This window comes from Pan paniscus, chromosome 4, assembly GCF_029289425.2.
Source record: "Pan paniscus chromosome 4, NHGRI_mPanPan1-v2.0_pri, whole genome shotgun sequence".
Classification (NCBI taxonomy): Eukaryota; Metazoa; Chordata; class Mammalia; order Primates; family Hominidae; genus Pan; species Pan paniscus.
This window is the reverse complement of record NC_073253.2, coordinates 59,819,993-59,845,284: the sequence shown is the minus strand read 5'-3', so window position 1 is coordinate 59,845,284 and position 25,292 is coordinate 59,819,993. Positions and strand designations below refer to the sequence as shown.

General features: G+C 35.2%; 1 protein-coding gene across 2 annotated transcripts in view; it reads right to left on the bottom strand.

Annotated features, from left to right (window-relative positions):
- ARL15 (ADP ribosylation factor like GTPase 15) overlaps positions 1-25,292 on the bottom strand; it is a 431,830-nt gene that overhangs the window by 211,768 nt on the left and 194,770 nt on the right. For both annotated transcript variants that reach the window (XM_014344906.4, XM_034960100.3), the window contains one exon: positions 20,258-20,466. In XM_014344906.4, the coding sequence (XP_014200392.1) occupies positions 20,258-20,466 (209 nt within the window). The remainder of the gene's footprint in view (positions 1-20,257; positions 20,467-25,292) is intronic.

Here is a 25,292-nt window from a genome sequence, read left to right as displayed (position 1 = left end):
AAAGGAAGTATTCATAAAGGATGAGTGATGAACAAACACAAAGCCATGCTTTGATGTTAAAGATGCAGTGCTTCACTGTTGAGAAGGATGTGTAATTGAATTCTTGGTAATCACTGAGAATGGTGTCTATTGTTGAATGTAGAGTGCTCACAGAAGTCTTGTCTAGGGAGTTTGCTCTGTTCTAAGGTGAATTCTCCATAGCTCAACTCAAACATGAAAGGTGTCCTGGCACTGAGCCAAATGCCTAGGCCAGGGTGTTCTCTGGATCCTGCTGGGGTCACTGAAAGACCAAAGAAAGCACCCCAAACCTGGCCTGACATGAACCGAGAAAACTTGGGCAGCATTTGGCCCCAGGGTAAGGATGTGACAGAGCCTGCTCATTCTCCCTGCACTCACTTTGGCACACATTCAGCAATGCTCTATTTGATTGCTACCTTTCCCTAATAAAGAGCTAGGCTTTTAGTGGATGTTCTGATTCTCATAATGCAAAGACAGAAGGTATGTGTGAAAGTCTCCAGTAACATTATGCTTCCTGCACATAGTCTACCCATTAAATGACTGACTTGGATTTCTTGCAAAGATTGAACGCTGGAGGTAATTTAATAATTTAAGTATAATATAAACATTTAAAGTTAAAAAAAAAAGAAAAAAGACTGATTTGGGTTATTAAACTTTTTAAATATGAAAGTGATTCCTGAAAAATGTGCAAAAATGACTTTTACTCTTTTCTTACTTAAATACCATTATTATACAATATTCAAGTGATTTTGCTATTGGTGGGAAGTTTAGAATGCATCCTGATGAATATCAAGGGTCTGCTATGAAAACAGATAATCTTAAATATAATTTATGTGGATGCAACACACACAGTGTTTAAAATCCACATTCTTAAGTGCAGATGTGTTTTCAGTGTGGTCTCAGAGTGAAGGTTTCTATACAGGGTTTAGTCTGAGAAACAACTCGGGAAACAGATGAAAGGCATTTCAGATGATTACCCTAGAGACACAGTGGTTCTCAAGACTTGAGGCATATAGGCCATCCTGGGCTAGTAGATACATTTTTGACGTTTACCACCTGCTTAGCAAATGTCATACCAGTTCATTTTGATATTTACCAAATTTGTGACTTCCTAGACCAGACCACGTAGAGTCTCATATGGCTTTTATTTGGATTGCCTTAAAAATTGCCATATTTTCCCAATACCCAATAGTACTTCAATTTCTTAAAATACAGAGGAAAAAAAGAATAATTTTGCTAATTAAATCCTGTCAGAAGTACATGAATTCTGTTTTAAAACAACAATATTAAAGATTTTTAATTAGGAATAAAACATGGAAATTCCCAACTAAGATATAACATAGCACAAAAAAAAAAAAACCCAGTAATGATATAGAGACTACACAAAGGTAAAATAACAGCAACAAAAAAGGCACTGGGGTATATAATTCATATATGTATTTTAAGTAACTATTACCATTTTCTCTTAAATGCCCTAATAAAATAAAGCATTTTAAGAAATGCTATAATACCTTAATAATAATTCATTACCATTATCTACATGATTCATTTTACCTACCTCTAAAAGAGAATTACTATCACTTTGCTATAAAGCAAACAGTTCTGAAAACTACCCACTTGGAATGCTGTACAGTGACCAGGCCTGGGTCTGTATTGCTCACTACTCCACATCCAGGACACAATGCACTGTTTGTCCCATCATAAGAATTGAATAAATTTGTTCATCTGACAAGTATTTATGAGCATCTACTATGTTTAAGGAGCTGTTCTAGGCACCTATAAATACATCAATAATCAAAACAAAGATACCTGCCCAATGGATATTTGCTGACTTGCTAAAAGTTAGATCAGCAGCCTTCTTTGAATATCAACTACTTCTGACATAGAGATGTGGCACAACTATATGAATGAAAGAAGAAAACAGTGTGAAATCAAGACTCGAAATTCTTTTGAGAACTAAGATATATTTTCTAATGCCTCTGTCCTTCAGTGGGCCTGCAGTGGGCTTGCATAGGACAGGGAAAAGGATTTAGGAATTCACTGTCACTTTGAGGTCATATGAGTTGATCTAAAATCTCAGTTCATCTTTCCTCCATCATATGTTACCTGGGTCACAGAGGGCATGAATTTAATAAGAGGTATTAAAAAAAGGAACTACTATCTAATGACAAGGCTGCCTTTTAAACTCTGTAATAGTTGTTTCCTGTTTATGCATAGGAAGATGTATATTTAGAAAATTTATAGTTCTTTTTAGAATGGCTAACAATTACCAGAATATGACATGTTTTATAGCCCCGTGCCTTTTCTTAAACTCTTCCCTTTGTCCCCAAAGACCCTTTTCTACTGTCCTTTTCCCTTCTCATCTCTTGTTTGTTAAACTGATGAATGAAAAAACACGTGAATGAATGGAGGTTGAGAGCTGCTAAAGGCTGGTTACAGCCAGGAAAGCTTAGGGAGGAAGCTGGATGTTTACAGAAATGGCTTTAGGTGTCATTAGTTCTGTAATGTAGTCCTGTGTTGTTTCTGAAAACAAAGATAGACAGGACAGTAAGTTAAGCCCAAATCAGCAGGTTTTCTCCCCCCAAGTACTAGAATACAATAGCCACTCTGTCTCACAAATATATAAAAACACACTTGGCTTAGTTTCTTCAATATATTACTCTCATTTCAATTGAGCTCATTTGTAAAAAGGGCCCATCTGCAAAATGGCAACTGGGGCCTGTCCAAGTAGCAAAAAACATAAAAAAAATCCAAAGAGAAAAAAACTTGAATCAAGACTTCAAAGTTAAAAAAAAAAAAAATTAGATTACATTTTAAAAATCAAATAATAAAATGTTTTTGTTATTTTTAAAAAAATTTAATGACAGGAGATTGTTGTGGTAGAATGAAAGAGCATATCACACAAAGTCCAAAGAGTCAGGTTTAGGTCAGTATTAGAAGTTGGATCTTGCATAATTTATTACTTCATTTTTGTGGACCTTAAGTCTTTCATTTATAAAATGGATAAGGAGATAATACCACATTTCCCAGAACAATCAGGAGAAGTGCCTGATACAATGTATGTGAAACATACTTACCACTGTTCATGTTAGTTCATATTAATTTCAGTTCCTCCTCTGCACTCCTTAGTACTCTTTACATATTTCCAGTGGCTTTTACCATAATGTACTGTGATCATCTGTTATATGTAGGTTATTAATCTTTGTACCTGTCATTCTGTTATTCATTTTTGTACCTCCTTACACAATGGTGGCACACAATAAGTGTGCAAAAAATATTGTTTGAAGAGAATGAACACAAGTTGTTTTGTTAAATGAGCAATGACATTTCATTTCATTTCATTTTTTATTTTTTAGAAACCAAGTCTTGTCCCGTCACCCAGGCTGGAGTGCAGTGGTGCCATCTTGGCTCACTGCAACCAACTCCTGGGTTCAAGTGATTTTCCTGCCTCAGCCTCCTGAGTAGCTGGAATTACAGGCACCCGCCACCACACCCAGCTAATTTTTGTATTTTTAGTAGAGATGGGGTTTCACCATGTTGGCCAGGTTGGTCTCAAACTCCTGACCTCAAGTGATTCATCCACCTTGGCCTCCCATGTGCTGGGATTACAGGTGTGAGCCACCGTGCCCGGCCTAATAATGACATTTTAAAAACACAGAAGTATGCTCAAAATTCTAAACCAAGGTATTTCTCATCTTTGAAAAAGTTGCTTTTGCCAATTTGTAGATAGGCAGGCCTATCTACAAACAGGACAGTTTTCTACAGCTAAGTCTTCACATACTGGTTACTATGTAAGGCTTAAATTTGGTCTATTTAATGTTGAACAAAATTCTTTATCCTGTTGAACAAAATTATTCTTAACACAGCCAGAGTACCTGAATCAAGACTATGGGAGTAGCCAGTCCATCTCCTGGGCACCCTTACTGCACAAAGAAAACAAGTTACATATATTTTATAGCTCTAAGGCAACAACTACCCATGGAGTAACTTATGTCTAACACAGGCCGGGCACAGTGGCTCATGAGGTCAAGAGATCAAGACCATCCTGGCCAACATGGTGAAACCCCGTCTGTACTAAAAATAGAAAAAAATTAACTGGGTTTGATGGCACACACCTGTAGTCCCAGCTACTCGGGAGGCTGAGGCAGGAGAATTGCTTGAAGCTGGGAGGCGGAGGCTGCAGTGAGCCGAGATCACATCACTGCAGTCCAGCCTGGTGACAGAGTGAGACTCCATCTCAAAAAACAAACAAAGAAACAAAAAACTTATGTCTGCTACAACCAGCCAATAACACTGCCATTTGTTTAGGCTTCCATTTTTACCTTGAACACAAAGTTTTAGATTCTCTCTCTATCTTAACTAAAATCAAGAAGCTGGCACTACCAAATGTTATTTAATTCTATAGTGAGATGGCTTTTAATTGGCTAGTCTTACAAAAATGGTAGTCAAATACAAGCATAATTGTGATCAATAACTGTAAAATAGTTTGTAGTATATAAATTCCAAAATTCTTTTGAATATGAAGAAAATTTTACATTCAAGTAGATCACTTTTAGGTTCCTATAATAACATTTAAGCTTGGTAACATGCTACCAGAACTTGGTTATTTTTTGGTAAGCCATCTTTTTCATCTAAAAGGAGTAAAAGAAGAATAAGATGTAAAATATACTCATTTAAGCTTAAGGTGGAAGAAGGAAGGACTTTAAAACCTAATTTGGTTTGACCAATTAACGTTCTGATTGTACTCTACAGGGAGAGCACACAAAGTGTATACATGCACACACAGACATCAGTGCTGATGTGCAGGGACAAATTTAAGAGCTACCTCCCATTATGAGGACATAAATTCACAAACACACTCTTACAACATTTCCAAATGGAAAGCATGGGCATCTCATTAGGGGTCGAACATAGGGCATAAAAAAGTACAACGACCTTGCTGGGTTTGGCTTCTCTTTCACATCCAAGTTCCTTGTAAAACAGGCCAACCATGAGAGGATGTTTAAAACTTGTAGCATTAAAAAAGAATCTAGAGTCATATAATTATTTCATAAATATATGTAAGACTGAGGAAAGTTGGATGCTCCTCTGTTTGCTGCAATTCAAAGGTAAGTGAAAACCAACTTTGGAATTAATAGCTTTCAGAGATCTGAAAGGGTTCTAATACCAGGATTTTCAATGCTGCAATTTAACGACAACCCTGCTGTTGGCCTTTTCTGACCTGTTGTGAAGTAAATCAGGCAAACTAATGTGGGCTAACAAGTCTTTTTCACACCGTTCGATCCCCCTGCTTCTCTTTTCTCCGCAGACATCGCCTTTCTCCCACTTTCTGTCTAGCCATCCTCCGTCAAAGCACACAAAATGGCCACTGTAACCCTGCATCACTGCTCATTAGATCACAGGTTAGTCAAGTGGAACTGCCCGGGGTTCCCAAAGGAGAGCTATACTTCAAAAATCTGTCCATGTCAAATGAAGAAAAAAACCCTGAGCGTGGGGTCACCCAGATCAATGATCAAAAGAAACTGAGAATGAAGGGGGAAAAAAGCACACCCTCGTTTTTGTTAAAAACACACAGGTCTGATTTATTATAAGGAATACAGAGATACGATGGGGTTTCCTCCTCTTCTGCCCTGTTTTCATTTTTTAACTAAGTAATTTGTTTTAATCAGGTCCTGTTAAACTTCAGACTTTGGAAAGTCTACAACTAATCCTTAAAATTTCCCCCAAAGAAAACCCATTCTAGGAAATCCAGTTTTAAGGAGGACTCCTAAATGTTTCCAAAAACACTTGAAAAGCAATAAAAGTAATACAAAGTAATCCATCTTTAATGCTTGAGAAGATTCTATTTAAATCTGAGAGTAAGAGTTGGTGCGACATACACTTTAATACGCTTTAAAATAATCCGAGTAACCTCTTGAGCCTTCAAAGAGGGGAAACAACAATCTGTCAATCACGTTAGGAGCACACACAAGTGACATACTATAAAAAGGCAGATTTCTGGATTTTGGTGAGGCTGCAAAGATATGCAGGTAGGCCTATACCTTGTTTAATCATCTCCCTCATTTCTTCTATGCTATTCAAAGTATAACATTCTATATTTGCATTTGTACTTTTTGAAAAAATAACACTACTAATATAACAGTACCGCAAACTTGACATATTAAAAATGAGGGCAGAATGATATATCTGGAACATCTTAAAGAACAAGACTTGGTATCAAATTTCACAAGTGAAAATCACCAAAAGATTTGGTTTTCCTGGTTTCCTCATAACTAGAGAGAAAAGTACATTTTATCAGCTAATGATTAAAAAAAAATTTCTGCCCGGAATACCACATATATGAATGAAAGTAAAATAAGTTAACTGCTTATAATTTAACCTAACAAAAGTGGTAAGGGTTGTGTAAGGGCTTTATAGCTTTGCAGTATTTTCTTTTTTACATTTGGAATTTATTCTTTAAGTACCCTCAAAGGAATATAAATATATTCCTTTGTGACTAAATTAAATATTTTTTGTTTGACTTTTGTGTATTTAAAAAGCACTCCCATGACACTTACTCTATACCAGACACTGATATAATTGCCTTATGGAACATTAACTCATTCAACCCTCAAAACAACCCTGTCAGGAGGAGGGGGAAGAAAGCAGGGAGCAACTGTTAATAATGAGTAAGACTCTCTATGTGCTATGCCCTCCTTTAATCCTCACCATTCACTACAAGGTAGGTTCTAGAATTAGCCCCATTTTACAGATGAGAAAACAGACTTTTAAGTTTTTGCCCAATATAATTTAGATGGTCAACAGTGAGAAGGATTTAAATCCAAAAGTTCTGACTTCGCAGTCTTACTGTTTGTCATCTCCAAACCAAAGTGCCAAGTTAAATATTCATCAAGTTAAACCTGGGTGTATCCTGTGACCCCCCGTAACTGCAATTTTACATGTATTCACTTGAGAAATGCTTGCATATACAAGGAAACATGTACAAAGATATTTATCAACAGCTCTGTTTATAATCACAAAAAATCCAGAAAGAACTTAACTATAAAGAAAACAGCAGAACATTTTTTAAAAAGCTATAAGGCATCACTTAAATAAATTTTTATCACACAAACCATTATCATATATTATTTAGAGACACATGCATATGTAGTCAAAGCATAGAAATGTACACTGGGAAAGATACACACCAACTTTAAGATATTTCTTGCTTCTGAAGGAGAAAGGATGCGAAAATGATGAGGAAGGGAAAGGAAGGGGCTTTAAATGCAGCTTTCATGGTTTGTTTCTTTAAAGAAAAGATCTGAAACAAACATGATAAAATGTTAACATTTTATCATGGGTAATGGGTTGGATGGGTTTATCTGATATTTTCTATACTTATCTATATGTTTGAAATTTTTCATAATAAACACGGTATGACTGCTTAGATGTTTACCTCATGCAATCACAAATAAATTGTGAAATTACTGCACATGGTTCCTCTAAGTCCTCTCCCTCATTTGACTCAGTAAACTGCTAAAAATTCATACCTTGGTAACAAGTTAGAGATTAAACTATTAAAATTAATTTTCTTAAAAGTGTTTTAGAAGTACCATCTTTAGGAAAATCACTAAATTTGAAGGAATTTAATGAATTCAAATATGGACTATATTAATATATAGTCTATGTTTCATTTTGTTGCTAAAGAAAATTCATTAAGTTGGCATTTCTAACCTTTTGACATTCAAAGTTTAGTAATAAAGCAGCCTGGTTTCAGACTGAGAATTGTAAATTAGAGCTGAACAGGGCACTTGAGTAGAAAAAGTGAACTACTTTTCACTGTATACCTTTTTGTAAAATTGTACCACATGGCTTTATTAATCATTCAGGCTGATTATTAAAATAAGATTGAAGATTTAAAAATTATGTAATATCACATGGGGATCCAAATGAAAATGATAGAAATACATTTTCTATAGAACCTTAGTTTGTCATACAATCTTAATTGACAGAGGATGGATCAAGCAATCTCAACTACAATTCTTTACAAATGTATGCATATTTGTAAACAAAATGAGTGAGAGAAAAGTTGTTATTCTAAAAATAATTGTGGTGAAAGTAAACCCACAAATTACAGCCACATCTCTTCCTTTAACATCTTAAAAATATGATACAACTTTAAATAATATATATTTTTCAGTTCAGCTTTACCAGGCTAAAGAAACATATGACAAAATTTTGACTAACTAGAGTATAAATAAAAACAAATAATGAAAGAATTATAGTTTTTGTATTCCATTTTTAACAGATGAAATTACAAAATTACAGATTCATATTGGGTGTTTTATAAAAAAGCAATGTCTAGGACCTAAAAGTCAGTCATTGCTTCAACAAAATTATTTTCTGCATCTACACTGCTAGAACTAATGTTCTAAATAATTGAAGGGCTACTACAACGTTCAGAATAATTAAAGAAGACTGTATTTCCCTAAAGCAGAAAACTGTGCTAATACAGTTTAAAAGATTTAACAATATGAAAAGAAAACAAGGAGCTTCTCTGGTAAAGAAAAAAAGATAGCTATAGTGCTCAAAAACATTTCCATTAACAGTAACAGGCCATTCATAACTCAAGTACCTGATGACCTCATGCTGTGCCTTAAAATCTATTTTCATTTTTTCACTTAAAAAATGGACTTAATTTGCTTATTAACATAAAAGTCATTAAAAAGCCAGTGTTAAGAAAACAGAAAAATGTCCCAACTTATACTTAAAGAAAAACATCAAAGTTAATATGCAAAATTGGTATCCAAAATATGCAGAAACATGTATTTCCATATTCATGGCTATTTAAATAATTTACATATTAAACATTTAAATAATTCAAATATTTACACTTAACTCTCCAATAAATTTGACCAATACTATTTTATTTTTTGTTTTATTTTTTTTTTTGAGACAGAGTCTCACTCTGTCACTTAGACTGGAGTGCAGTGATGAGATCTTGGCTCACTGCAACCTCTGCCTCCTGGGTTCAAGTAATTCTCGTGCCTCAGCCTTCCGAGTAGCTGGAATTACAGGCGTGCACCACCACGCCCGGCTAATTTTTGTATTTTAGTAGAGAATGGGTTTCACCATGTTGGCCAGGCTTGTCTCAAACTCCTGGCTTCATGTGATCCACCCGCCTTGGCCTCCTAAACTGCTGGGATTACAGGTGTGAGCCACCATGTCTGGCCCAATAAATACCACTTTAAATGAAACTATATGAAAACTGAGTAAAATGTAAATCTTTATGTATAACAATAAAGAAAGTGTTCTTTCTAAACAATTTGTGCCATGTTTTGGAAAATCGGGACATTTATCTGGACACAGTGATTTGCTTTCCCATAATAATAACAGTAGTAACAATACTGTTTTGTGCATATACATTGTACCTCCATCTCAAGATCTTTTTTGGCCTATTTTTCAGGATCCCTCTAATGATTATTCAGTCTTCTCTTCAATGAAATATGCTAACGCCTGATGAGAGAGTATCTTTCTTTCATAGCACAGTAAACAACTGTAATTCTTCAACCAGCTGTTCTCTAAGGATTCCCCTGACAAGCTCTTATTTTCATTGCATTATTTCTTTATTCTCCTTGTCTAAACTGTACACAAGTTACCCAAATTTTCCACTCTGGCCCCTTTCAATAAAGAATTGCTTTGGCTTGACAAATAATTAGTCATAACCAGTAGTAAAAAATAAATATTACAAATTCTACATGCTAAAATTATATTGTTCAATAAAGAATTTCTTTATTTCAATAAAGAATAAAGAATTGCTTTGGCTTGACAAATAATTAGTCATAACCAGTATTAAAAAATAAATATTACAAATTCTACATGCTAAAATTATATTGTTCTATGTGACTTCTAAATTATTTAACAGCTCATATGTAGAACCTTCTTCCCATAAGGCTCCACTGGTTTAACTTCTCATTTATGAAAACAATCCCAGTTATTTTATGGAGCTAGTTACTATCTAAACATTATAGCCCATAATCTTATGTCAGGTGTAGCATGAACTAAAACTCAATCTATGTATACTGTGTTTAGGGCAACTGAATCCAGATACTTGAACATATTAAGATATAAGCCTAAATAAAACAAAATTAAACCCTACTTGACTCTTCTCCTTTGTAACCTAGTAAAAAACTTGTAAATTTTTTTTCTGTTGTCAAATATTTATATGTGTACCAATTTAGATCTTGGAATTTCTACTAAAGAAAGTAATTACCACTTCACTATTAGATACTGTGATAACAAACACAGCAAAGACCATAACAGGCCCAGTCAGTTGAAAGCTATGTGGTACCTTCAAAATGAGATATTTTTCTTCATTAGACCTTTGTAGTATACCTTCTTATTGGTATTGAAGGTGTACCTCATATCTTCACTCAAAACTACTAGATAACCTTTTTTCACGGTATAAATCCTCGAAGTGGTAATGTGACTATTGAAATAATATAGTCATGGCTGAATATAAAATTCTATATAAAGAGATATTATTAAAGAAAAAGAATGAGAGATTGTAGATACCAATAAACAAAAGTGAAAGGAGGTACTATAAACAAATTACTCAGGTTTGGATTAGTTCATTTCCGAGCCTATGTACACTGGAAGAGTGGCCACTTCTAAGTTGCATTCAGTCTATTACATGTACCATTGTACATGTCCAGTTCATTGTTTTCATCAAAGGCACATGCAATTCATAGGTAAGGAAAAAATAAAGTGGCAAGGAGAAAAAGCCTGTTTCTAAGTAGGAGAGTATTCTATTCATTGCAAAAGATGAAAGCAGGTATCTCTTATTACATGTTTTTGTTCTCAGAGGAACAAGGCCAAAAATATGTGATTTTCGTATTTGTGCTAACACAGCAGAACTTTTCAAAGTCACTGCCAGAAATGGACCAGCTTTCCTACCTGTTTTTTCCATGCTTTAAGTTAAGGATGTCTGCCTCATTATGAACATTGCTGGTTCCCCGAGACTTCTGTAGTCTGGCTTTGCTGTGATTACTGGTCAAAACCTTTAATTACAGTATATAGTTTGTGCAGCTGCCTGGAAATTGGTCTCAGGGTCAGTGGCTCTTCCCGTTCCCCTCTTTCCATTCTTTTGAAGCAATATTGCTGAACTGAAGGCATTGTTCCAGCTTTCTGGTGTGCTCTGTCTGCTGCACATTATGAATAGCTTTGCAATCACTCTAGCAATTGGTTCTTCAACTGCCTTTAGGTTGTCAATTGTAATTCATTGGCTTCAGGCACCTTTTCTCTTTTCATTCTCTTGAGGTCTTTTATTACTTAATTTGCAATAATATTAGGGAATGTCTTCTTCAGACATGTCACTAATGCCTTACTGATTATGAGGCTGGGGGTACATTTGACTTTCATACATTCGCCTGTTAAAATGTTTCAATATTTCCTTCATCTCTGTGACTTGTGATGCCAATATTTGCAGCACCTTGCAAAGAAGTTTGCTTAATGCTGAAGTCTTCTCTCTAAAGAATAATCTAAAGACTCCTCCTTAAGATACTTATTGGGGTTAATTTATATAATTAGTTATAGTTATTTTCATAACTTCCCAAAGATATGATTTCTCATTTTTATAATAAGAACTAAGATTTCATATTTTCTTCCTGTATTATGCTCTATTCTTTTTTAACATATAAAAATTATAATTTTAAGCTCCACACAACTCAGAGATAGTGAAGTAGAAATCAATGGCTATGTTTTCAGAACCTTTTAAGAAGACCTGTATTTGCTCCTCAGACATATTTGTAGAGATTATATAAGAAAACATTAAAACTATTCAAAATGAGTGACAATGCTTCTGCATTACAGAATCAAGAGGAAGTTTTGTTTCTGTTTTTTCAGGGGAAGGAATAAACAAATATATCTCTTGCTCCATTAAGAAAAAAAAGTAAACCATTTGTGCATTATGTCTCAAATCCTTAGTTCTGGATAAAATCCAACAGATTAACCCTTCTCATTAGTCTCAGCCATCTCAGAGCAACCAAGGGTATTTTAAAGCAGACACTATGTAATAATAATAATGATAATAATTATCATAATTATAATAACTAACGCTTATTGTGCTTTTTATCTTCAAAGTACCTTACTGACATTAACTATGTGTCTATTTTCAAATTAATTTACCTCGACAAATGTTTTATTAACTTTGTAAGCTATGGCATGTGTAGTGACTGAGTTCTTTTTTGCAAATAAAAAAATAAATGAAAGGAACTAAGCGACAAGGAAAGGGTACCTTAAACTTTTGCCTCAAATCAGCCATTGCCTTTGTTGAATGAGGATTAATGAAATGCTAATTTTTATAAAATATAATATTAACACACAGATCTAAAGTGTGAAGAGCACCACTACAACAACACAAATACATACTACCTCAAAAAGATTAGAAAGTAGCCAAATAATATTGTTTGGATAAAATCAGTCTCTAACTTTACTAGTTATGATTCATTATAAAATATTTAAATATGCATACAAAGAAAAAGTATTAAATATAAGAATTTTTAAAAATCCTTCTAAGTTTCACTTACGTAATAAATGATTTTATTAATTAAAAGGCTACTTTTTTTATTTGTTTGTTTGTTTTTTGAGACAGAGCCGCACTCTGTCACCCAGGCTACAATGCAGTTGTGTGATCTTGGCTCACTGCAGTCTCCACCTCCCGAGTTCAAGCAATTCTCCTGCCTCAGCCTCCCAAGTAGCTGGGACTACAGGGGCGTGCCACCATGCCCAGCTAATTTTTCTGTTTTTAGTAGAGACGGAGTTTCACTATGTTGGTCAGGCTGGTCTCGAACTCCTGACCTCAAGTGATTTGCCTGCCTCGGCCTCATTTGTTTTTAATAAATTGAATTCATCACTTTAAAACCATGTCATTATGTTCCCTTAGAGCTTCATTATGTACCAGTCTCTATGTGATAAATCTAAACAGGAAAAAATAGATTTTGATGCTAGCAAACAAAATAAGTTCTATAAGATAAATATAGGCAATTATTTAAAAATGTATTAAAAGAATATCATTTGGTCAAGATGTCCAGCCAATTTCTATGAGGGATTTTGGAAAGAGAATAGGACCCTGATATGGTGTTAAAAAAAGTCCACAAATAGACAAACACAAATGTAGAAACATAAAATCAAACATTTGTAAATATGATAAATAACAAGTTGAATCTTTTTAAAACTATGTATTAACATGGTTAGAGTGGTGAGGATTCGAGGAAGATGTGGTTTGTAAGCAATATTAACAGGTCAGGTTTGGTGTTTCAGGAAAATAAAATTTTTTATATTCAAGGATAAAAATAGATGCATTGGCTTGAGTAAAGAGAGAGGAAATCTGGATAAAGTTGATGGTATGAAGGCAGTAAGAAAGAATGTATGGTAAGATTCGGAGGTAGTCACTCTTTCAAACAAAATACAGTTATCCCTTGGTATCTTTTGAGGATGGGTTCCAGAATCTCCCATGGATACCAAAATCTGAGATGCATAAATCCCTGATATCAAATGGAGCAGTATTATCATATAACCTAGGCACATCCTCCCATATACTTTAAATAATCTCTAGATTACTTATAACACCTAATAATGTAAATGCTACGTATATAGTTGTTATACTGTATTATTTAGGGAATATTGACAAATAGACTATACGTGTTGAATTCAGAGAATGGCGTTTTTCCCTGAATATTTTCAATTGGTGGTTGGTTGAATACATGAATGCAGAACTCACAGATATGGAGGGTTGACTGTTTATTGACCACAGAGACATAAACAAGCCGTAATTCCTGTCCTTCAACAAACTTACAACCTTAAGGAGTAGACAGAAAAGTTATAGGCAAAATTCTAATATTATGATTTGGATAAGCGCAGGTTGCCAAGGGAAATCAGATGAGAGAGCCCAACTCAGGCATGGGCATTCAAAACTACTTCCTGATGTAATACATCATCTTGAGGGGGTTGTATTAGTCCATTTTTACACTGATGATAAAGACATACTCAAGACTGGGAAGAAAGAGAGGTTTAATAGAACTTACAGTTCCACATGGCTGGGGAGGCCTCAGAATCACCGTGGGAGGTGAAAGGTACTTCTTCCATGGTGGTGGCAAGAGAAAAATGAAGAAGGAGCTAAAGCGGAACCCCGTGATAAATCCATCAGATCTTGTGAGACTTACTCACTACCACGAGAATAGCACAGGAAAGACTGGCCCCCACGATTCAATTGCCTCCTCCTGGCTCCCTCCCACAACACGTGAGAATTCTGGGAGATACAATTCAAGTTGAGATTTAGGTAGGGGCACAGCCAAACTACATCAGGGGTTTTCCTAGTGAATTAGGAATAGTGAGTGGTAGATAAGCATAAGTGAGTGAAGAAAAAGGAATCCGATGCACATTAACATAGAAGATCTGTGGAATTACATTCGATTCCAGAAGGGATTAAAAGATTATTAATATTAGAAGGTTTTAAAATATGGGTATCATGAAACATTGATAGGAAGTTTGCTTGTTCTGCTCTGTGTTGAAAAATAGTGAGAAAAGAGGAGATCTAGGGGTGTAAACTATTAGGAAACTCTGAGAAGCACTGCAGAGGCAGAAGTGGGAGAATGAGACTGAAAAGTCTAGATGTGGAGAATAAAAAAGAGTAAGAATTGAAAAAGGCTTCAAAATGTTCACTTTACATAAAATGAAGATATGTATGTGACTGAAGAAAGGAAGATAGTGGAAAGGAATGGAGGTTTTAAAAGAGAACATAATAAATTACTTTTTGTATATACATTGACATATTTTGAGATATATAACTTTATTACCCTCACCTAAATAATTTGCTTGATAAAATGGACATTTCTTATATAACGTATTTGTTCATGGAAATTTTGCTTTTGGTGGACAAGGCACACTTTAATCATATTGCTTGGTAGATGCAAGAAACACAGGTATACAGAGGAAAAAACAGTGAGATCAAGGTGGATAGACATAGAATCAAGAAAAGCAGGTATACAAAATTAATTTTATCAAAGAATGCATATAGAAATAAATGAATTGATGTATAATAAATAAAATATTCTGGCTGTTTTAGTACTTTCAGCTTAAAAGTTGCTCTTCAAAATACACTTAAAATAATGACATTCTTATACCTAATGAAATGATTGCTAATTCAGAAATATTTATTTCTCTTGATAAATATTTTCAAGAGATAGCTGAGTCATTCAGTGGAAAATTGACTTCCAAACCCTCTCACTGTTTCCTCAATATTTAATTGTAACAGCGTGCAGTGCATCTGTTAGGAATGAACGAAAAACAGTTCGTATCTCTCATACCATTTTAGAATAAGTATACGTCCCATAGGGGAATTTTCAAACTGCTCACACCATAGGTATGTACGTACACTGCTCCATGTGAAATCAAATCAGTATTCTAAAATGCTGCCAAGAGGCAGGTCAAGATACTTGGAAAACTCTTAAGATTTAGAGTATATGACACTTTCCAATGATTATTTTACAAACACATTTCTCTACACATACAGAAAGCAGTATTAAATTAAGCTAAGCATTTTACACGATTTAAACACTGCTTTGCATTTTTTAATAAAAGATTTGTCACATGAAGTCAGAGAAGATACTCAGTACTTCATAAAGCTACCAAAAAAGAAATGATCTGTTATCAAGCAATGTAAATATAAAATAATTTAAACTATAGTTTATTATCTAGAGACACAGATTGCCCAAGAATTTCAGTCTTTCAAAACTCTGTCTGATCCTTTGTAGAAAGGAAAAAAAGTACGCAGTGTAGAAATAATCACCTATAAATAAGTAGTTATAATTAAATGTGATAGTTAAATACCATAGAAACATACTAGCACCCTCTTCCAGAAGATGTCTAATACTAAAAACTGAAAATTAAATAAACTCTTCGTGGCACAGAGTAATGAATGCATTGTTCAAAAAAATCTGAATATTTATAACCAAAATAAAACATGGTCTAAAAAACCAGTAATGTTTATATCATTACAAAAATACTTGCAAATACTTTTCTCGCATTTATATTTTGTTTTTCAAACATAACACAAAGTTCTATGCACGTCATAATAACAAACTGAATTAAAATTGCATAAAAATTGAGAAATGGCCTGATCACAAATTTTAACTTTAATGTTGACACCCTAATTTGGAAGCTGTATTTTCCTGTGTTAATGAGCCGTGGAACAAATAGAGTCATTCAACCTTATAATTCTGCCTCAAAACTCTGTTTCACAGTCTTCATATTTCTCAATTAGTATTTGCTTTAATAGAAAATATTCAACAAATACTTAACACTGTACTTTTGATATACTATTTCTGAAAAAGTTAAATACTTTTGGATTAAGGATATAGACAAACATCAAATCAGATGACATTGCTAGAAAATATAGACGGTTTCATGTTAACAAAACGTGTTCTTTTATAAGACACAATGTCCAGTAAAATGAAAATAAGATTTTAAAAACCAGGAGGTAAAAGAATCACAATCAGCAACTGTGTAGAAGGAAAATAGGATTACATTTATTGGCTACTATATCAACTTAACTTCTCATAAAACCCTCCTGATCTATTAAATAACTTCAGAACTGAAGTATGCTGTCCTATGGGAGTTGTAAAACAAATTAGATACAATTACAATTCAATACAAATGAGAAACCAACCTATTTACCCTTAAGATTTCTCTCATTTTATAGCTTTATCATTTAAATTAGATCAGAATTTTCCCTAATGTACCAAGTGGGCCACTTGACATAATAATAAATTTTTCTCGAATGCTTTCTATAGAGAAAAATAGTTGATATGAGTAAATTCTGGAATTCACCTCCCCAAAGTGAATACAACAAACATCTGTTGCAAGAATTGCTTGGCTTTCAGACAGTATGTAAAGGGTATTCTTTTTCCTAGAGTTTTGCTGTTGTTGTTGTTTTTTTAAGCTTGTTTAAAAATACATGTTTTCACTATCAGCTCTCAAGACATAAAATCTTAAAATTCTGGTAAGTTAAACCCAGGTCATTACCAGGTATATTACAGAAAGAAAAAATATGTAATGTACAAGACTCCACTTCCTTTTGAAAGGGCAAGAAAATAATTGGGCATGTTGCCCTCTGTCTGTGGGTTACATAGTAATTTTAACCATTGTCTTCATTTCTTAATTCAGTGCTCCACACAAACATAGCAACACTCATAGTAGGGGAGGGGACTACATATACAACTTCCTTATGATTTTTATTCTCTTTGGAGTCCCACTGATAATTTGACTTTCTCTTTTGAATTTCACTGGCTTCTCCCCACTTCTAAAGTCAACAGTATCCAGACACACTCATCAAGCAATAGTGTGTTTGTAAAGTTTCACTCCAGTGACAGGATAAATTATTGCACATTTTCTGCATTAAACATAAAATGTAATAATTTCAATGGAGTGAGAAGAAGAATCAATAGCCTTTATGACTGATTATCTTTTCTACCTGAATCAAAGTTTAGTGCTTTTTGGTAAGTTGAATGCATCTTCCTTGATTCTGACAGATCAGAATTTTGCCTAAAATTCACAAGTATTTTGCAGATTAAAATACCATCTTTTTAGCGTTGGTAAATTCCATAAAACATACAAAAATTAGCAGGTGCAAATGAGTAAGAATGCTTATCAGCAATAGGGCACAGGATGTGCAACACCTTTAGGAAAGAGAGAATAAAAAGACGACCGTTATCTAAATACATTTCTAGTAACACATGACTTTGCTCACTTTTCAATCTTCTACTGCCTCTTCTATAATACCAATGCCTGCTCCCAATGATTTTAAAGTTATTGTTTACAAAATGTTTAAGATTCAATTCCACAACTCCATTTTTATGCCAACAATAAGGTACTGATTTAATTCTTAAAACATTCCTGAGAGCATTTCAACAAGGCACTTTAATACAGTACACAGAGAAACTTCTCTGTCATCAAGAAATGGGAAAAATCTAGGATATATCCTTTTCTTTTTAGGCCAGACCCAAAGTAAGTATAACCATGTCACTGTGCTTCCATAAACTTCAAGACCTATAATGGAATTAGCCCATGTATCCCATTAAAGCAGTCTAAAGTGTAGACACGCACCTGTATGGTATATATTTATTTAATCATGGGGAAAAATGCTTTACTTAAAGCAGTCCCCATATTGGTATTATGCAAATTCCATTACAAGCAAAAGTTTTGAGAAAAGTAAATTTAAAATGGATACAAATAAAAAGGAAACTCAAAGCCACATATGCTCCAGTATACACAAGTTTAGAATCATTTTCAGACCATATCTATGACAACGCTACATTTATAACCATCAGTCTTACTGAAAGATGAATCACAAAAAGAAGGAAAAAGATATTTGCTCTTTACCTAGGAAAGACAGCCAGTCAACACACACAAGGAATACTCAGAAGCAATTAATTGCTAAAAGCTTCCTTTATTCAATGTGATCATCTTTCATTCCTATGGAGGGTAACCATAAGTCATATGTTAGGTTTAAAGATACATTACTTTCAATTATATGATGTCTAAGGAAAACAGATACACAGGTTCATAACTTTAAAAGCAGAAAGAAAAGAAAATCTTTTTTCAGATATTGCAAATAACTTGAATAAAGTTATCTGAAGTTAAAATGGCACTTATATCTATGTTTTATCAATGTGTATATGTATTATGTATATATTACATACACACATTATACTGTCTATATGTAGTAGTGTACACATACATATTACCAGATTTTTTAGAATGAATAGCTGAATAACAATGCATTCTCAGCAAACGACCTTATAATCATAAACTACCCTTCATTACATACTATTATATCTACTCTATAGGCAGAAAAACTGATGCTAAGAAGTTAAAAGATTTACAAACTAAGGTCTTAAAAGCACATTAGGAGACACCATCATTATAATGCTGAAGATCTTCACATTAATGACTTTCTGAAAAGATTTTTATTGCTGTTTTTTACTTAATTACTTAATATTATCTATAAGGTATTTTTCAAACTCTATTCTTTAAAAGGTGCTACGTACTTAATGCTGAATGAGGCAAATAAAGTGAGACATGAGCTCTGTCTGTTGAATAATGGGTCCTTGCCTTTCTTTTTTTTAAACTGTGTTTCTAAAATTTGAATAAAAACTCTATTTATATGGTTCTTCTACTTAGGTGTTTAAACTTCAAAGTAAATTATCCAAATTAATCCTATTAACTTATCATAATAAATTGCATTATTCTCATTTTAGAGGTGAGAAGCCAGGCACAAGAATAGGCTATCTGCCTTGGGTCACACACTAAGTGTGAGGGAGGTCTGGAGTTAGAACATGTTATGTCCTTGGCTCCTCATTTATTTTTCAGGCTGAAAGGCAAGATTGTTCATATTAATCATCTCATTCCAAAATCACTTGAGGAAGCATGCAATTTTCTGAAGGAGAGGGGAAATCATATCCTGAAAGTTACAAGTATAAAGGAATACATCAGGAGTTTTGATTTCACTGTACTTACGTTATAATTCACTATAATTTAAGTTTTAAAAACTATGCACATATCTCATTACTGCAGTACCATGAATCAGAAGCTCTATTGGCTGAGACTCTATTTGCCTAGAATTAGTCTCATGCTTTTATAGGAGAGATACAAGCTAAGAAATAAAATTAAATGAGGAAGATAAACATTGGTTCCATGTTAAAATGTATTTGATGGCATGGAATTTGCAAGACAAGACATCAATTTTCAGCCTAGCAGATTACAGAATAGGATCCATTAATCCTAGTCAACACTGAACACTTCAGAGGAACAAGAACATGACACCTGAAGGCGAGTAATGCATGGAAATACTCATGATATGTTGCTAGAAAAGCTGAAGAAGAGAATGAACTAAGTCCACAGGTTAAAACAACATTAAATAACCAGGCCTTTAGCCCCTCAAAATAGATGAAAAATATAACCAGAAACATCTTTTAACCATTGCTAAATAGCTAGAAAACTCTGTGCTCTCCAAGTAGGGTTAGGTATGTAAACAAGTGCTAACAGATTGATATAGGCTTTCTGCTTCCTATGAAAACTAAGGTTTCATGTTGAAAGCAGCATAACCAGCACATTCCTAATTACATGCATTTTTCCAGGTTCCAACGTGGCAGCAAAAGTACAAGCAAGGAAGACAAAGAGTTGTCATGTTAATGAGACATACCTCTTGTACTGAGCGAGCTGCTGGCTTGTCTTGATGATTGGCCAATATTAAAAAGGGTAAAGTGCATAACTGTGGATGCTGAAGAGCTGAGTGCAGCTCATTTCTAGCAGCTTCTAAATCATCCTCTGAAGAGGCACTGTCTAATACAAATATTACCCCTTGAGATCCTTGGTAGTAGCGGCTCCAGTATTTCCGGATGTTATCAGCCCCTGTCAAAAACAAAACAAATTTTCGTTTTAAAAAGAGCTTTCAGCAACTGAAAAATGTTCCCAACAGTAATTCCTACTGGAAACCAATGTATCTTTTAAAAATTAACTGCTAAACTCTGTGGTATGGATTAAAGCAGGAATTTAGAAAAGGCAGAAATCACAGTGGATGGGAACAAAGAAGGCAGTAGAGCCAATAGGTAGATTTGGCCTTGAAGGAAGACACAAAATCCAAGCCATTCTTAATGACTTTTATATAAAAATGTGTGTGAGAGAACCAGGATAAATACTTCCTAGACTTAAACTCAAAAGGATATTTTCAGACTTTAATCATCTCAAATGAACTACACTCTCTAAAAATTGAGACTGAACCTGTCTCAGAGAGCTGCATGGCCTAGACATCCACCAACGCTTCTTTCCAAACCATTAACATTAGCTTGGTGATACTTTTTTAACAGAACTGCCTGCTGATCAGGACAGCCTTGTTTAATTTCACCTAGGGAGTTATTAGCACAATAGCTTTGTGTGTCAAAGTGCTAAAGTTTGTGAAAAACTAAAATCATGGCCTTTGATACAATTATATGATTCTGTTTGGCTTCATAACCCATGAGGAAAAATAACAGACAACAGGTGTACACTTATGATCTCAATGAGATAAGATGTTTATTAAAACAAACAAACAAACAAAAAAACATATGGAGAGGCTGGGCGCAGTGGTTCACACCTGTAATCTCAGCACTTTTGGAGGCCAAGGCAGGTGAATCACCTGAGGTCAGGAGTTCAAGACCAGCCTGGCCAACATGGTGAAACCCCATCTCTACTAAAAATACAAAAATTAGCAGGGCGTGGCGGCGGGTGCCTGTAATCCCAGCTACTTGGGAGGCTAAGGCTGAGGCAGGAGGATCGCTTGAACCCGGGAGGTGGAGGTTGCAGTGAGCCAAGATCGTGCCACTGCACTCCAGCCTGGGCAACACAGCAAGGCTCCATCTCAAGAAAAAAAAAAAAAAAAAGCAACACCACATGGAGAGTCTCATCAGCCAAGGCATGTCATGTAGTATTCCTCTTTGTATTTCCATTATATAGCACAACATCTAACTCAAAGTTCAGTACTGGAATAATGAAAATTGAGGGAATGAGGGAGTAAAATTATATACTAATTAAGCTTTACAAATTTGAGACTAGAACAAACTCTAGAGATGATTTAGTCCAACTCTCTGAGGAAACTGAGGCAGACAGAGGTAAAGTAAGTGATCCCTTGTCATGTATCTAATAAATCACAAAATTGGGATTTGCATGAGTTAGCAGACAACCTGCCCAGGGAAGGCATAGGCACTTCCCATTACATCATGGTGACTGTTTTCATCACTTTCATTCAAGAATAGGAGGGGCAATATGTGTGCATGTGTAGGAAAGGGGTGCTACTGGTTATATAACGACAATTAGATTTCAAGGAATTTCACCAATTTATTGCATATGATCAAGTCCTAACCAGTTAATAACTGTATTTCAGTCATCCACTGAACATCTAGCTCCTATGTTTGACATATTGTTATGTGTTAGGGAAACAGTGGGGACTGCAGGTGGTGTGCCCTGGCTGGCAAGGGTCACCTGTTTGCTTCTCTTCCCAACTCTGTGCTCAGTGACATCCTGTTGGTAGCTTGAAATCAATCAGGGTGAAAGCACTGTCACTATGGAAATCAGCAAATCCTACATATCGAGTCCTTTCCTCTCCCAGAGAGCCAACACACCACTGATGACACTGAGCAGCTTATATTTTCTGGGAGAAATAGAAAAGAAAACTCAAAGATTATAATAGAGTACAAGAAAGTGCTGTCATAGAGGTACTCATTAGGTCCTCTGGGATCAAGAGATAGGCATTTCATCCAAAGTGGGGCAATTCTTTTTTAATTTCATTTTTTAAATTTGAGATGGGTTCTCGCTATGTTGCCTAGGCTGGACTCAAGACTCAAGTGATTCTCCTGCATCAGCCTCTTGGGTAGCTGGGACTAAAGGCACATACCATGGTGCTCGGGGCGGTGGGGGTAAATTTCTTGAAAGAATAATATCAGTAGCCAAACAGCTCTCATTTATTAAACACTTCCTATCCTCCAGGTACTAAGTGTTTTAAAAAGAAAAGCTCATACAATTCTTACAACAATCTAAGGAGAGAAGTATAATTGACTAAGGCTTTGAAACTAATTTTCAGGTCCTAAAATCTGTGATTTCACCATTATACTATACAAAAATAACTAGGTATATATTTAATAAGAGGATCAAGGACATTTGATGTTGAGTAATGTTAAGTATGTGAAGACATGGGATATGAGCAGGGTTGATGCATATCAAGCAGGGTCCAACTAAGAAAACAAAACAAAAATAAAGAGGAAATTTAAGCCAGAGATTATTTAATATAGGGAATTCATTACTTAGGTGGTGGTGGAACTAAGGAAACAGCAGGGGTACTGAGATAAGCAACATCTTAGGTCCGGTTCCCTAGACACAGAGCCTGAGACATCATTTCTCGTACACCCGATTTAGAGGGAGTGCTGTCAGGAGAAACTAGAAGTGAAAGAAGTAAGCTAGAATGGGGGAAGAAGCTAGGCAAAGATATTGTTTCAGAAATCTAGCCTCAGCTTGATGCGATGAGGAACTCTAAAGCATGGATTGAACCACAGAAGTTGTCTAGTCCAAAGGCAAGGGAGCTGGGCTATTACACCCTTGTATAGTCATTAGCCATCCCTGGGGAGCAGGAGGGGGTTGGGGCATGATCTCATAATCTCCCAAACATATTTGGTTGGGGCAATTACTGTCAGCCAAGGGCAGGCCTCTGGAGAAGAGTACAGGTGTGAGTCATTAGCAGCCAATACCCACAGCAGCTGGGAGATGGATGCACTGGCCCAGGAAAGGAGATCTGGGTAGGATACCAACAGCATCTGCTACAGGCTACATCCAGACACTATCCATATGCTTGAGAACCATCCATAAGCTGGAGGGACAAAACTGGAGGCAGTGTTACTTGGTGGTAAGTGTTTAAAACAACAAAAATAGTGTGCATGTGTATCTGTACACAAGCTTGTTATATATAAATTTCACTAACGTGAAGGATGTGCAGCGCACAGTTTTCATTGTAAGACTCAATGCAGCATGCTTTATTGTAAATTCCACATAGCCAACTAATGCCCACAGAATGCTTTCATTGAGTTTCTATCCACAGCCAACTAATGGCTGCAATTGACAAACTAGTGTAGTTCTGACATGAATGGGGGCTGCTCAAAGTGTTTTACGTATATTAAATCACTTACCCATGACAGTCTAATGACTATCATGAGGTAAATACTGTTATCAATCTCATTTTATCAACAAGGAAACCAAAACACAAAACGATTATGTAACTTGCCCAAGGTTACACACCTAATAAATATATTTAGGTCTAATGTGATTGAAATAGAGATCATGGACTAAAAAGGCCATGAGGCTAAATAAAGAACTATATTACCACATAAGCTAGGAGAAAAGAAATGGAACCCTACTGGAACAAAAGGTAAGTTAATGCCCACATACATTAATGGAAATATGTCCAAAAACATTTCCCAACTGGTTAATTCAATGGATAGTTATTAAGTACCTATTCCATCCATACAAGTCTCTGAGCTAGGACCTAAAGAGATATTTAGAAAGCCATTATTCCTCTTAACTGAAACCATCAAATCCTGTAAAGTAATACAAATTACAATGAGGCCTGCAAATATAGCAGGCAGAGCAAATACATCCACACATTAGATGGTGTCCAGTGAGTCAGGTATAAAGAGAATTTGGTTGCATGTTTTAATAGAGCTTGTCCCTTGGAAACACACAGGACACCTGGAAATTCAACTTGTGCTGTCAACTCTTTCAATGAGAAACTATGTTTTCATTGGCCACATTTAGGAGTACATATGGTACCTGCAAATAGTGAGACACATACACACACACACACACAAACCCAAAGAGAAATACCATAACTTTAAAAAATGTCCCTTATATGACATAATGTATGAATAATATATTAATAGTGAAAAGATCATTTTCTTTAATCTCCTGCTACAGTCTTGTGCCCAGTCTTAGCATTCCTTTCATCATCAACGCTGAACTTGGAATTCTAAATTCCCATTTTGCCTTCTGCACATGGCTTTGGTCAGCAGCAACCTAACCCATACTGAGACCAGGGCACTTCACCAGCAACGAGGTGAAGAGTGGTATGTGGTTGTTCAGTCCAGCTTAGTGGGCCACGGTTTAATTACCAGATTAAAATAAGAAATGGCTGTGTCATCAGCCCAGCTGCCAGGTGCTTTGAGGAGTGAGCCTAACTGGGAAGGTTAGGGACACCTGTCTGATGCCCACATTCTCAACCCCCAAACCAAATCCAAAAGAAGTAACAAACACAGGAAGTGACATCTTACAGCAGGCTAAGGCCACTCTTAGTCTAGTGACTGAAAATGCCATACTCTGTGTGTAATGTTGGATGCCGTGTCTTCCCCTTCTCCGCAATATCCATCTTAACCATTCTTTACAGCCTATGGCTCTTAAAGAGCATGCTTATTTGAATAGAGCATTCTGTCCCTTCCCGTTTCACTGGAGCCTCTCATGTTTTCTGGGAAGCAGCACCATGTAGTGGAAAAGAACACTTGGTCTTTGGAGTCAGATAATCCAGAGTTCTATAGATCTGCCACTTATATGCTGGACTTCAAGCAAAATGCTTGTCTTCTCTGTCTCAATTTCTTCTTCCATTAAATGAGGCTAATAAAGCCTAAAGGGTTAAATGAGATGATGTCTATAAATACCTTACACGG